This window comes from Amblyraja radiata, chromosome 5 (assembly GCF_010909765.2).
Source record: "Amblyraja radiata isolate CabotCenter1 chromosome 5, sAmbRad1.1.pri, whole genome shotgun sequence".
NCBI lineage: Eukaryota > Metazoa > Chordata > Chondrichthyes > Rajiformes > Rajidae > Amblyraja > Amblyraja radiata.
In genome coordinates this window covers 110604677-110620620 of record NC_045960.1, presented here as the reverse complement: position 1 = coordinate 110620620, position 15944 = coordinate 110604677, and the positions used below count along the sequence as shown (strand labels likewise).

Below are 15944 nucleotides of genomic sequence, written 5' to 3'. Positions count from 1 at the left end.
CCGACTTTCATATGTTACGATTAAACTTGTCTAGTTATAACGCTATACAGCATGGGAACAGGTCATTCAGCCCATCACATCCACACCGACCAGTGGGCACACATTTGTATTAACCCCATCACTTGACTAGCACTTTTGTTTAGTAGTGTACTTTATGCATTGGAATATACGAACAGAAATAAGAATTAGAGCACAGAATCAGGCCTCTAGCCCAACTTGTCCATGCTGACCAAGATGCCCCATCTATGCTAGTCCCATTTTCCCGCATTTTGCCTATATCCTTCGCAACCCTCCCTATCCATATGTCTGTCCAAATGTATTTTGTAAGTTGTAATACACAGCAGCTGTCACCTATTCCTTTGCTCCAGAGATGCTGCCTGACCCACTGATTAATTCTAGCTTTTGGTGTCTATCTTCGTTTAAACCAGCATCTGCAGTTCCTCCCTCCACATTTTATCTGCAGTTCCTTCCTACACATAGGAACAAGAGCTAATGGATAGGTATCCATACCGCTCTAAAGAATGAGGTTTTCAAAAGCAGCATTGACGGAGATCAATAATTTTTTGCTGGCAGAACACCATTCCTAGAAGAAGGCTATCCGGGTGCAAGTGACTAACACTTGCTCTATCCCAAATTGATCTTGACAGTGTAGGATTACTATCAATGGATAGTTGATGGTCAGCGTAGACTCAGTATACCAAAGGGGTCGTTTCTGTCCTACATTTCCCTATCTGCCTATTACTGGAAACAGGTAGAAAAGCTGGTTGTTTTTAAATGGTGAGAGAAGGGCCTGGATGGCTCTTTCAACTGAGAGTGGCAGGAACTGCCACTAAACTACAGCTAACACAATTTCAAGGATGACATTCGAGGTGTTTTGATGTATTTATTTTGTAGGTACATGAAGACAAAAAACAGCAGAATCCTGACAAACCGATGGAAGGGGGTTGGGTATTGGATAATTTCCCTGAAACAGCAGATCAATGTAAAGCAATGGAAGAGATAGACTTGATTCCTGATAATATCTTCGTTTTACGTAGTGTTGTGGAAGATGGTAAGTACTTAACCAAAGTGGTTTTATATTGGTTGGATTCTTTAATGTGTTTGCAAAGATTGGAACACAATGGTCATATCATTCTTAGGACTGGATTTTAATGGAATCAGAGAGTAATAGAGCACGGAAACATGCGCTTTGGCCCAAATCATCCATGCTGATTTATACTGTATTTAAGCTGGTCCCATTTGCTCACATGTGGCTCATAACCTTTACTTCTCTTCTTCTTGCGTATGACGTGCACAGCCTAAAGTTGTAGGACAACTAGATAACCTTTACATAGAAACATAGAAATTAGGTGCAGGAGTAGGCCATTCGGCCCTTCGAGCCTGCACCGCCATTCAATATGATCATGGCTGATCATCCAACTCAGTATCCCGTACCTGCCTTCTCTCCATACCCTCTGATCCCCTTAGCCACAAGGGCCACATCTAACTCCCTCTTAAATATAGCCAATGAACTGGCCTCGACTACCCTCTGTGGCAGAGAGTTCCAGAGATTCACCACTCTCTGTGTGAAAAAAGTTCTTCTCATCTCGGTTTTAAAGGATTTCCCCCTTATCCTTAAGCTGTGACCCCTTGTCCTGGACTTCCCCAACGTCGGGAGCAATCTTCCTGCATCTAGCCTGTCCAACCCCTTAAGAATTTTATAAGTTTCTATAAGATCCCCTCTCAATCTCCTAAATTCTAGAGAGTATAAACCAAGTCTATCCAGTCCTTCATAAGACAGTCCTGACATCCCAGGAATCAGTCTGGTGAACCTTCTCTGCACTCCCTCTATGGCAATAATGTCCTTCCTCAGATTTGGAGACCAAAACTGTACGCAATACTCCAGGTGTGGTCTCACCAAGACCCTGTACAACTGCAGTAGAACCTCCCTGCTCCTATACTCAAATCCTTTTGCTATGAAAGCTAACATACCATTCGCTTTCTTCACTGCCTGCTGCACCTGCATGCCTACTTTCAATGACTGGTGTACCATGACACCCAGGTCTCGCTGCATCTCCCCTTTTCCTAGTCGGCCACCATTTAGATAATAGTCTGCTTTCCTGTCTTTGCCACCAAAATGGATAACCTCACATTTATCCACATTATACTGCATCTGCCAAACATTTGCCCACTCACCCAGCCTATCCAAGTCACCTTGCAGTCTCCTAGCATCCTCCTCACAGCTAACACTGCCCCCCAGCTTAGTGTCATCCGCAAACTTGGAGATATTGCCTTCAATTCCCTCATCCAGATCATTAATATATATTGTAAATAGCTGGGGTCCCAGCACTGAGCCTTGCGGTACCCCACTAGTCACTGCTTGCCATTGTGAAAAGGACCCGTTTACTCCTACTCTTTGCTTCCTGTTTGCCAGCCAGTTCTCTATCCACATCAATACTGAACCCCCAATACCGTGTGCTTTAAGTTTGTAAACTAATCTCTTATGAGGGACCTTGTCGAAAGCCTTCTGGAAGTCCAGATACAACACATCCACTGGTTCTCCCCTATCCACGCTACTAGTTACATCCTCGAAAAATTCTATAAGATTCGTCAGACATGATTTACCTTTTGTAAATCCATGCTGACTTTGTCCAATGATTTCACCACTTTCCAAATGTGCTGCTATCCCATCTTTAATAACTGACTCTAGCAGTTTCCCCACTACCGATGTTAGACTAACTGGTCTGTAATTCCCCGTTTTCTCTCTCCCTCCCTTCTTAAAAAGTGGGGTTACGTTTGCTACCCGCCAATCCTCAGGAACTACTCCAGAATCTAAAGATTTTTGAAAGATTACTATCTAAGATTTACTATCTATGTGAGACACAATATGCTGGAGTAACTCAGTGGGACATGCAGCATCACTGCTGAGTTACTAGCATTTTGTGTCTATCTATATGTGTAGGAAGGAACTGCAGATGCTAGTTGAAACCGAATACAGACACAAAAAGCTGGAGTAACTTAGCGGGACAAGTAGCATCTCTGGAGAGAAGGAATGGGTGGCGTTTCGGGTCGAGAGGAAGAAGGTCCCAACCTGAAACGTCACCCATTCCTTCTCTCCAGAGAAGCTGCCTGTCCCGCTGAGTTACTCCAGCTTTTTGTGTTCCTTCCTATACATTTTGTTTACTATCTATGTACGTGTCCAAATGCCTTTTAAATGGTATTACGATCAACCACTTTCTCTGGAAGCTCGTTCCATATGCACAGCACTGTCCGCGAAAGATCTTGCCCCTCAGGTTCATGATTTTATACACCTCAATTTCAGTCACCCCTCTATCTCCTGTGCTCAGAGGAATAAGCACTGAGCCTGCCCAATCTCTCATTCTTCATTCTTCAGTGAACGGGGGTTCCCCTCCTCCACCATAGATGAGGCTCGCACCAGGGTCTCTTCCATACCCCGCAACACTGCTCTCTCTCCCCATCCCCCCACTCGCAACAAGGGCAGAGTCCCCCTAGTCCGCACCTTTCACCCCACCAGCCGTCACATACAACAGGTAATCCTCCGTCAGTTCCGCCACCTCCAACGTGACCCCACCACTCGCCACATCTTCCCATCTCCCCCCATGTCTGCCTTCCGCAAAGACCGCTCCCTCCGTAACTCCCTTCTCAATTCTTCCCTTCCCTCCCGTACCACCCCCTCCCCGGGCACTTTCCGTTGCAACCGCAATAGATGCAACACTTGTCCCTTTACCTCCCCCCTCGACTCCATTCAAGGACCCAAGCAGTCGTTCCAGGTGCGACAGAGGTTCACCTGCATCTCCTCCAACCTCATCTACTGCATCCGCTGCTCTAGATGTCAGCTGATCTACATCGGTGAGACCAAGCGGAGGTTGGGCGATCGCTTCACCGAATACCTCTGCAATAACCAAGCTGACTTCCTGGTGGCTCAGCACTTCAACTCCCCCTCCCATTCCCCATCCGACCTCTCTGTCCTGGGTCTCCTCCATGGCCTGAGCGAGCAACACCGCAAATTGGAGGAACAGCACTTCATATTCCGCTTGGGGAATCTGCATCCTGCGGGCAGTACTATGGTTTTGAACGCGGTGGTTAGTAACCCATTTTCAAACAGTTGACAAGTGAAAAATAGGTTTCACGTTTCCTCAAACTTGACACAAAAAGCTGGAGCAACTCAGCGGGACAGGCAGCGCCTCTGGAGAGATGGAATGGGTGACATTTCGGGTCAAGGCCCTTCTTAGAAAAGAATGATATGCTTATTCTCCATAAAGGGTGGTATAAGGTCACCAGAAGAAAGCTGCTGAGATCCGAAGCATAGTCAAGCAAGATTGAGACAACATTCCCAACAATCATCGAATCTGAGAAAGGTTATGAAACAGGCCAGTTGACCCTGAAGTCCATGCTGATTGACAGCGCTGTGCTTTTTAATATCAACTTCCAGCACTAGCCTCATATCACTGCAGGCAATGGCTCTTACACCCAGACACTGCAGGCAATGGCCCTTACACCCGGATGTTTCTGCTTCTACCAGGCAGGGAGTTCCAGATTGCTCCCATTTGTTGCATGAAAATACTTTTCCTTACCTCCTGTTATTCCTTTTACTGATTACTCAAAATCTATGCCCCTGGTTCTTAACTCTTTGCCGAAAGGATTTTTTTCTTTCTGATCTACACCCCTCATAATCTGAATAAAACAATCTTTTGTTTAGTAGTGTACTTTATGCATTGGAATATACGAACAGAAATAAGAATTTTTTGTTTCTCCATGACTAAACACTTTATTTTTATCCCATATCCATAAATGCTTCGAGCTAATAATCCTGTATTTAAAACGGACCCAGCAGAAATTGCCAATTATGAACTAACTGTATTCTAACTTCACTCCTGAAAGACCAGCCTCTAAATTATATCCATTTGTCCTAGATTCCCTGACAGGCTGAAATAGTTATTTTTAATCATTACCTTCTCAATTCCAGAGAATAAAACTTAATTGATTCATTTAACCATTGAAGTGCAGGCACCCTTATGACAAAGCTGTTACAATGTATCCTGCCATTTATATTTCTTTGTGCTGCACCGATTTTGGGATTGTGAAATTGAGAAATACTGCTTTGTATTCCATTCTCTGAGCCTTTTATTGATATTGAACTGTTTGGCACAACACAGATCTTCACAAGACACTAGCCACATTCTGCCAATTTGAGAACTTGCCCATTAACATCACACCCAGTCTCCTGCCTGGTGATTTGAACCAGGTTGATAATTGCCTTCAATTAAATGAGCTTTGGCTTACGAGGACCTTCAATGGATATAGACAATAGGTGCAGGAGTAGGCCATTCAGCCCTTCGAGCCAGCACCGCCATTTACTTCATCCACAATCAGTACCCTGCTCCTGCTTTCTCCCCATAATCCCTTGACTCCGCTATCTTTAAGAGCTCTATCTAATGGGGCTTTTTCACGGGGCGAGTTGACGCAAGGTGTCACCAGAGTGAAGTGGTCGTGGTCCAGCACGAGTCTCGCACGATATAACGGGGGGTAGATAAAGAGTTCCCACGGTACTCGGCATTTCTGTTATTTGTGCGAGTGACTTGTCCGTCTCCCGAGCTTTCGCGTTAAATCTTGAATGAACATCGTGAACTACACGTGACACAAATGATGTTCACACACTATAAATATCCTCCCTTGGTTGAATTGGCTCATTTGGAGACATGTTTTACTGTGTATGTGGGAGACACAGATGGACTGAGCACAGTACCTCGGTCTTACTGTGTGTGGGAGAGGGGGAGAAAGAGACGTACACTCACAGAGGCAGAGTCTCTCAGCCTGTGTAAGAGGGAGGGAGAGAGAGAGAGAGGCACACACAAGGTGGATGTGAAATCTCACCTGCCTGTTTCAGTGACAGACACCCGCCGCCAGTAAATTAAGACACCCCCATCTGTCTCCCCCTCCTCTCCCTCGACTCCCCCACCTTTCCCTCCCAACTCCAGTCCCGTCCCGACCCCCTGGGAAACTGAATAGAGCAACAATATAGATATAGAAACTGAAACAATATAGAAACTGAATAGAGCAACATGGCAAAAACATCTCTGACACGCTTTACCCCCTTTCTTTGAGATTTTCTGGGAGCCATCTCTGCAAGTGTTCCTGTTAAAAAGATTATCCAACAATGACAATTAGGTGGGACGTCCTCGAAGGACACATGTTCCCTTGTCGATATTGAGACCACCTTTTTTACTCACCTTCTGTCCCCTCTGGCCAGCTTCCGGGTTTACCGTTCGCAGGAGTTCCAACGCGCTATATCTCTAAAATCTGAAGTTAGGTAATGTCTAAAGGAACTGCAGACGCTGGTTAATGCTGGTTAATACGCACAGAAGGACACAAAATGTTGGTGTAACTCAGCAGGTAAGTCAGATCTGGGAAGAAAAACATAAAAAGCTGGAGTAAGTCAGCGGGTCAGGCAGCATCTCTGGAGAAAAAGAATAGGTGGCGATTCGAATCGGAACCCTTCTTCAGACATCCTAATCGGAATTGAGTCTGAAGATGTGTCTCGTCCCGAAACATCAGCTATTTTTCTCCAGAGATGCTGCTTGACTCGCTGAGTTACTCCAGCTTTTTGTGTCTGTCTTCGGTTTAAACCAGCATGTGCAGTTCACTCCTTACACGGGTCTCTGTACAACATTGATTGGTAGCGTTCCGGACCCTGCTTCGGAAAGGCATTGATCGCTAGTCGGCGAGGATTCCGAGCTGTATCTCTCAAAGAAGTACATGTGAAAAATTTCTCACGGACCATAAAAATGCGGAACCTTTCAGTAAAGTCCCTTTTAAAGTCCCTTTTAAAGATTATAGTTATTTTCTTGAATCTCATTAACATAACTCATGAATAAGTTGATGTCCATATGCGGATGCAAATCTTTATTTTTATTTATTTTTTTAATTCAATCCCACAGAAGACAATTTTTACTCACCTTCTGTCCCCTCTGTCCAGCTTCCGGGTTCACCGTTCGCAGGAGTTCCCACGGTACCCGCAAGAGTTATTACGGATATCGCACTGGCCACTACGTTCATATAATGTTGCAATGCTCAACCACAAGTGTACAAGTCACTCTTGGAGAAATTCAAACTTTCTTGAATTTTCTCCCGAGTGACCAAGATACACGATTACCTGCCGTTAGCGCTACGGTGGTCCACGGTGGTCCACGAATGCCGTACTGTTATCGCACGAGGTTCCCACGATGTTAAACTCCGGTTAACTCTTGCGTCAAGTCGCCCCGTGAAAAGGCCGCTTAACTCTCTCTTGAAAGCATCCAGAGAATTGGCCTCCATTGCCTTCTGAGGCAGAGAATTCTACATTCACAACTCTCTGGGTGAAAATGTTTTTTGCTCATCTCCGTTCTAAATGGCCTACCCCTTATTCTTAATCTGTGTCCCCTGGTTCTGGACTCCACCAACATCAGGAACATGTTTCATGCCTCTAGCATGTCCAATCCCTTAATAATCTTATATGTTTCAATAAGATCCCTTCTCATCGTTCTAAATTCCAGTGTAAGCAAGCCCAGACGCTCCATTCTATCAATATATGACAGTCCCGCCATCCCAGGAATTAACCTCGTGAACCTACGCTCCACTCCCTCAATAGCACGAATGTCCTTCTTCAAATTAGAAGACCAAAATTGCAAACAATACTACAGGTGTGGTCGCACTAGGGCCCTGTATAGCTGCAGAAGGACCTCCTTGCTCCTATACTCAACTCCTCTTGTTATGAAGGCCAACATGCCATTAGCTGTCCTCACTGCCTGCTGTACCTGAATGCTTACTTTCAGTGACTGACGAACAAGGACTTCCCAATCTCGTTGTACTTCCCCTTTTCCCAGCTTGACACCATTCAGTTAATAATCTGCCTTCCTGTTTTTGGTACCAAATCTGTCTGTCTGTAGCCTTTTATTGTCATTCAGACCGAAGTCTGAACGAAATTGAAGCAGTCATACATACAGTCAAAGTGAATAACCTCACATTTATCCACATCAAACTGCATCTGCCATGCATCTGCCCACTCACCCAACCTGTCCAAGTCACCATGCATCCTCATAGCATCCTCCTCAGAGTTCACACTGCCACCCAGCTTTGTGTCATCTGCAAATTTGCTAATGTTGCTTTTAATCCCTTCATCTAAATCATTAGTGCATATTGTAAATAGCTGCGGTCCCAGCACCAAGCCTTGCGGTACCCCAGTAGTCACTGCCTGTTTTCTATCCATGTCAGTACCCTATGCCATGTGCCCTAATTTTGCCCACTAATCTCCTATGTGGGACCTTATCAAAGGCTTTCTGAAAGTCCAGGTACACTACATCCACTGGCTCTACCTTGTCCATTTTCCTAGTTACATCCTCAAAAAATTCCAGAAGATTAGTCAAGCATGATTTCCCCTTCGTAAATCCATGCTGACTCAGACCGACCCTGTTACTGCTATCCAAATGTGCCGCTGTTTCATCCAGGCACGGAAATCGCTATCAAAACATGCGAGGGACACAATTTCTTGGCGGGCGCGCATGCACACACACGCGAGGCTTCGGCCGTGGGCCCTGTGGAAGGTAACATCGAGAGCTGACCTGGTTGGTGACAGACTCCAGCAACGGCGACTTCGTCCGCCCCAAATCGTGGGGCTTGAATCGGCCCGTTTGCGGGGTATTTCATCGGCCGGCGGGGGCTTCATCATCGGGTCCCTCGATCTCCTCGATGCAGCAGTTTGATTTTAAGCCCCGCGAACGGGCCGATTCAGCCCTTAGAAAGCGTCTGATAAAGTCCGGATTACAAAACATGAGGGGGGGGGGAGAGATTGTCCCTCACCTCTCAAAGCATGGGGTGGACGTGTCCCCCCGGACCCCCAGGATTTCTGCCCATGGTTTCATCTTATATAATTGACTCCAGCATCTTCCCCGCCACCGATGTCAGGCTAACTGGTCTATAATTCCGTTTTTCTCTCCCGCCTTTCTTAAATAGTGGGATAACATTAACTACTCTCCAATCCACAGGAACACTAGACTAAGTGGAACCCGTTGGGTGCCAGTCACACGGGAAGCCTGGTCCCCCAACGCAACCCGTTCCCCCAACGCAATATTCCACCACTGAGAAGGGGAGGACAAAGTAGGGACTACCTGAAATTAGAGAAGTGAATGTTCATACCGCTGGGATGCAAACTGCCCAAGCGAAATATGAGGTGCTGCTCCTCCAATTTACGGTGATCCTCACTGGCCATGGAGGAGGCCCAGGACAGAAAGGTCAGATTTGGAATGGGAGGGGGAGTTGAAGTGCTGTGCTACCGGGAGATCAGGTTGGTTATTGCGAACCGAGCGGAGGTGTTGGACGAAGCGATCGCCAAGCCTACGCTTGGTCTCACCGATGTAGAGCAGCTGACATCTAGAGCAGAGGATGCAATAGATGAGGTTGGAGGAGGTGCAGGTGAACCTCTGCCGCACCTGGAAAGACCGCTTGGGTCCTTGAATGGAGTCAAGTGGGGAGGTAAAGCAACATGTGTATCATTTCGTGCGGTTGCAAGGGAAAGTGCGAGGAGAGGGGGTGGTTCGGGTGGGAAGGAACGAGTTGACCAGGAAGTTACGGAGGGAGCGGTCTCTGCGGAAAACAGACAGGAGAGGAGATAGGAAGATGTGGCAAGTGGTGGAATCACGTTGGAGGTGGCGAAAATGTCGGAGGATTATTTGTGTATGTGATGGCTGATGGGGTGGAAGGTGAGGACAAGGGGGACTCTGCCCTTGTTACAAATGAGGGGATGGGGAGTAAGAGCAGAGTCACGGGGTATAGGGGAGGTGAGTGTTTTCACACTTCTGTATCTCTTGCTGATGGTAGAGGGGAGGTGGAGTGACTGGGGTGAAACTTATGCTAGTGGCCTTGCCGAGGCAGCATAAAAACAGCACAGAACTTTACATTCATAATGCCTTCCAGTCTGTACATTCATTGTGTTGTCAGCTTAGTATATTTGTAGCATCTTCAAGTTAAAACGATATTGGTTAATCATATCTCGATTTCATGGCATTATGATGGATAAGATACACAGCATTTGGGTAGACATTTGGATAGATTTGGATAAGCATTTGTGTAGGAGCCATTCTTTAGCATAGTTACTGTTAGCATATTTTATTATTTTGTCCAGATATTTCTTGCAGAAATATTTTTTACGTTTGGGGTGGGATTTTGATACGTAGATGGGTGTGACATACATCGGATGAGGCTAGCGAAACGACAGGGAGTGGTCAGATCAGACGGGAGCCGGCTCGGGAGAGAAGACACTGTTTTTACCAGTTCAGATAGTAAGAACGGAAAGCTACAATTTGTATATGAATAAAGAGGATCTTTTATGTTCACTTCTTTGTATTTTTCAACAACTTCAATAACGAATCAATAACTGGAAATAACGACTGGAAGATTTGTTTTTATCATCGACTGCTTAAATTCCACTTCTCCCTGCCAGTGTAATAACGGCAACAATAAGTTGGACAATGGAAAAGATTAAAATTGCCATTACAATTTGGATAGATTCGAGATAGTATGTTTTTTTTAACTCCGGAAGGTTTACGAGGGAAGGCCATATTTACAAGGATGTTGCCAGGACTTGAGGGCCTGGGCTAAAGTTAGAGTTTGGTCAGGCTAGGACATTATTTCTTGCAGCACAGGAGACTGAGGGTGATTTTATAGAGTGGTACAAAATCATGAGGGCAGTTTTTAAGGGCAACTAAAAAGCCTTTTTTTCCAGTATAGGGCAAACAAAACTGAGAGGGCAAAGTTTAAGGCAAGACAGAAAAGATTTAATATGGAAAACTTTTTCACACAGAAAATGGAGGGGATATGGAATGAGCTGTCAGAGGTATTAGGCAGGAACAATAATATTTAAAAGACATTTAGACTGTTTAGGAGGTTTAGGTTTAGGTTTAGGTTTAGGAGGATAGGGGACGATTGCGAGCAAATGGGATTAGTATAGTTGGCATGGACGTGTCGGGCCGAAGGGTCTGCTTCCATGGTGTATGACTATGACTCCAAGACCATGTCGACAATGCTGAGTCTGTGGCAGATTTTCTTCTGTGACAGAACTGTGTAGGATGAAGATGACCAAGGCAAGAATCTTCCCAGCAATGGATAAGAAGGTGATACCTCAATAATTATACATTCTCAGCACAAAGCAGCAATTCTACTTATTAGTGTATAGAAATGAACTGCGTATGCTGGGTTGTAGCGGAGATAGTCACAAAGTGCAGGAGTAATTCAGCGGGTCAGGCAGTATCTCTGGAGAAAAATAATCAGACTGAAAATCAGAAGAACGGTCCCAGCCTGAAACATCACCCATTCTTTTTCTCCAGAGAAAACCTGTTGAGTTACTCCAACACTGTGTGTCTATCTAATGCTACTCCTTACATATTTTGTATCTTCATTAGCCGTGGCTGAAGTGCTGGAAGACTGGATGGTGGCTAATGTTGTACCTTTATTTGAGAAGGGCGACAAGAAACAGGCAGGGAACTACTTTGAACAACTTAACCTGATTTCCAGGCATTGGCCGAAGGAATATGGCCTGGAGAATGACTTGTCTAACTCCTGGAGAACCTAAGTCTGGGGTGCAAAGGGGAATCATGACTGAAAATGTCCGGACAAATTTCATAAGTGGCATGGTTCAACCTAATAATGGTTTCAATGGCAACACACTCCAGTAACAATAGATTTACAGAGAAACAATGCTGGACAAAATAGCGGATATGTCTTAACTTTCAGGCCCTTGACTTTTCACAGGTCTGTAATGTATTTCCTTTCAAATAATTTTGCTTCTAGCACTGCTATATATTATGCAAGGTTCTGTTTGGCCCACCCTAGTCTATCCACTTCATCTATTACACCATGTCCTCATTTTTTATTTTAAATTTCCCCTTAGAAAACCTCAGACTGATGTTTCTGCTTCTCTCAGGTGTTGTATTATTTAAATCTGCAGTATTGATCTCCTGAAGCGATGCATGATCATTAATACTGCTCTTGAGCTATTACTATTCTCATTTGAAAAGCTCTAACCTCGAGGGGTAATTCTCTGCTGGTAATTACCTTCCATAATTCACACAATGCCAATAATTTAATTCCTTTTCCACTTCTCCTGTTTACCTGCTTCATTTGCACAATATGTTTTGGGATATTTATTCCTTCCGGTATTAAGAACAAAGAATATATAGTTCCCTATCTACAGAAAGACTGCTGGTCTTTGCATTTGCTTTTCATCTATAAAAATGTTACATTGTTTAGTTTAGTTTAGATTTTTATTATTATCATGTGTACTGGGGTACAGTGAAAAGCTTTTTTTAATGTGTTACCCAGTCGGTAAAAAGACTATACATGATTCCAATTGAGCCGTCCACAGGATAAATGGAGTCTGAAGAAGGGTCTTGACCCAAAATGTCACCCATTCCCTCTCTCCAGTGATGCTGCCTGTTCCTCTGAGTTACTCCAGTATTTTGTGTCTATCTTCAATGTACAACAGCATCTGCAGTTCCATCCTACACATAAAGGGAATAATGTTTAGTGCAAGATAAAGTCCAGTAAAATCCAATCAAAATAGTCCAAAGATGACCAATGATGCAGATGGGAGGTGAAGACTACTCTCTAATTGGTGAGAGGACACAGTTGCCTGATAACAACTGGGAAGAAACTGTCCCTGGATTTATGTTTTCACACTCTATACGTCTTGCCGGATGGAAGAGAGGCATAGATATGATCCAGTCATTGGCATAACATTTGGTTGGAAACAACTGAGATACAAGAATTCAACATCATCCCCTTCCTCCCCCCCCCCCCCCCCCCCCCCCCCCTCCTCATTGTAGATATTGCTGATCTGGACATGGCATTCCACTTTTCCTGTATACATGACATTCATTAGGCCATCTTTCCAGTTTTAGCAGTCTGGTATTTAATTAATTCCCAAACTAAAGGAACCCAAAAGCTAAATAAATTTGCTTCAATATATAAATATATTTAAATATATATATATATATCACATCTGCAGAGGCATGCTGGATCTTTCAAATGCAGCAGTCCTTTAATTCACACTTCAATGATTTCTGATTTCTACCATTTCTGATTAAAATTCAACCATATTATTAGATGTTCCACATGACTCTACTTCATGCATGTCTACCGCAGCTAATCTTTCTCTGTTTGTCTTTTTGCTTCCTGAATGTGTTCATCATGAAGTTGCTAGTAGACTACACAGACCCCCACACTATAGTTTCTCAATGGAATCAAGATTATCTATTATCATTGATTTGGTGCAGAACTGTCCCTTTTCCCTATTGACTCTGTCGTGAGTAATAACACTTGTATTTGTGATATTTGTATTTCATCCTTTTCTCATTTTCAGTTATTTCTTTGTCTTGGTACCAATCGTCTCTATATTGTTTGCAGTTCAGATCCAATGTACCTGCTATCTCCTCTAGACCTTTATCTCTACTCAGTTGTCTTGTTCCATTCCCATTCCAATGTATTTCTTCACTCGATTTCCTCTTTTTGTCCTTTATGATCCATGAAAGCCTATACCTTCCCTTTTGCCATGGTATAGAGTGATTGGAATGGCAAAACAGATTGCTCAGTGTGATTTTTTTAAATTTAGTTTATTTAGCTTTTGTCTTATTTTTATTCACATTAGCACTTATTTCTCATCACTAAATGCATTTAAGAAAATGAGGGTGAACTGCTTCCCACCATAGTCCTGGTGAAGGTAGTAGCATTGGCTAGAGATTTATTGACCCAGTGATGTAAGATGTGGGTGGATTGGGTGGGAGTTGGTATGGAAAATGGGTGATGGGAGGGCGCAGTGGAGAGTATTGATTGTGGGTAGCAGGCCTGATCGGTCTTGAATTCTTCTTATTGGTTATCTGACTGATCACCTGCCTAAACTGGAGTAAGATTTTACGAATCATTCAGGTTATGTTTCTTTTATAATATCAGAACGTTCCATGAAAGATTGCTTTGATGATTAACATTGCATTTTAAAATAATATAACATCTTTGTATCATCAGGGAAATTCCTCCTCAACAGATTGTATAATCTAAATAAAGATGACATTGATTTCAACATAATACAGAGACTTCAAGCAGTAGAAACAAAAAAGAAGCTTGAAAAGTGAGTAACCCAATTTTTACCAGTTCTTCTCATCCTCCCATTGCTGATCCTCATTAAAACTATTTCTTCCTTTCACTCTGACTGCTCTTGCTGGCATGGTCCCCATTCCTAATAACCTTAACATTCAGGGTAGAATTGCCAACAGACTAGTATTCACCACCACCACCAAGTAAAAGGATGACAAAAAGCATTGTGTAGGAAGGAACTGCAGATGCTGGTCTACACAGAAGATGAACACAAAATGCTGGAGTAACTCAGCGGGACAGGCAGCATCTCTGGAGAGGAGCTGCCTGTCCTGCTGAGTTGCTCCAGCATTTTGTGACAAAAAGCATTTTCAAGCTCCGACAAAATTTTTTTATTCCAGAATCATTGTGAAAAGCCACAATAACCCACTGCTTTAGTTCCAACTACGTATGAAGGAATCATGTATTTCTTGAAATCATAAGACCAATAGACTTTGAAGGTTCCCATCTTTCTGTAAGACAACTAGGTTGAACCCCTAAAGTTCTCCCATTATTGAAGTCAATAATGCCATTAAAAAAATAAAAATGCAATAATGACTAGTTCTGAAACCCACCATCATGAAGTGCGTTGAGAGGTTGGTCATGGAACACATTAGTGGAGCATCATGGAGCCTTGAATCACAGTAAACCAGACTTCCTCGCCCAACAAATCCACACCACATTGCTTGAAGAAAGCAGCCAATATAATTGAGGACCACTTACACCCCTGTTATTCCCTTTTCTCCCGTCGGGCAGAAGATACAAATTCTCCATAGGACATACCATCAGATTCAAAAACAACTTCTTCTCAATAGTTTAATCAATGATGCTTTACTTGTTACATATGCAACTGCACAGTTGCACATATATAACATGCAGACGCTGCCAAAATGGTGCCCTTTCCAAAGACGTACTCAATGTACTGGGGCTGATCCCGCAAACTGACATCCCTCTCGTTGCCCAGCCTTCTTTGTGCCCCTGCAGCAGCTGGAGGCATTACCCTGGTTCATCCTCCTGCTGCCCTGGCTCTTCACATCCAACGTCTCCAGTTCCCTCCCATTTATGGTGTCCACTGAGCCTTCAGGTGGGTTCCCGGTCCTACAGTCTGACAAACCTTTGGACGGGCCCTGCAGTCCTGAGTCTTCAGTTGGGCCCCGCCAACCGACTAGCCTTCGGGTGGGCAAAGAACCTATGGGCGGGTCTGCGGTCCGACGAGGACTCTTATCTCCACAGTTGGGCAATGAAGGGCCCAATGGCCTACCTCTGCATCTATTGTCTATTGTCTAATATAGATGATTTGATAAAGGCCCTCAAGCTACTGAAAAATGATGACGATATTCCCTTTTAGAAACATAGAAACATAGAAATTAGGTGCAGGAGTAGGCCATTCGGCCCTTCAAGCCTGCACCGCCATTCAATATGATCATGGCTGATCATCCAACTCAGTATCCCGTACCTGCCTTCTCTCCATACCCTCTGATCCCCTTAGCCACAAGGGCCACATCTAACTCCCTCTTAAATATAGCCAATGAACTAGCCTCGACTACCCTCTGTGGCAGGGAGTTCCAGAGATTCACCACTCTCTGTGTGAAAAAAGTTCTTCTCATCTCGGTTTTAAAGGATTTCCCCCTTATCCTTAAGCTGTGACCCCTTGTCCTGGACTTCCCCAACATCGGGAGCAATCTTCCTGCATCTAGCCTGTCCAACCCCTTAAGAATTTTGTAAGTTTCTATAAGATCCCCTCTCAATCTCCTAAATTCTAGAGAGTATAAACCAAGTCTATCCAGTCT

General features: G+C 44.1%; 1 protein-coding gene across 1 annotated transcript in view; it reads left to right on the top strand.

The window, feature by feature from the left end:
* ak9 (adenylate kinase 9) overlaps positions 1–15944 on the top strand; it is a 151560-nt gene that overhangs the window by 62724 nt on the left and 72892 nt on the right. Inside the window, exons 17-18 of the mRNA XM_033021970.1 lie at positions 895–1051; positions 14050–14152. Coding sequence (XP_032877861.1) covers positions 895–1051; positions 14050–14152 — 260 coding nt within the window. The remainder of the gene's footprint in view (positions 1–894; positions 1052–14049; positions 14153–15944) is intronic.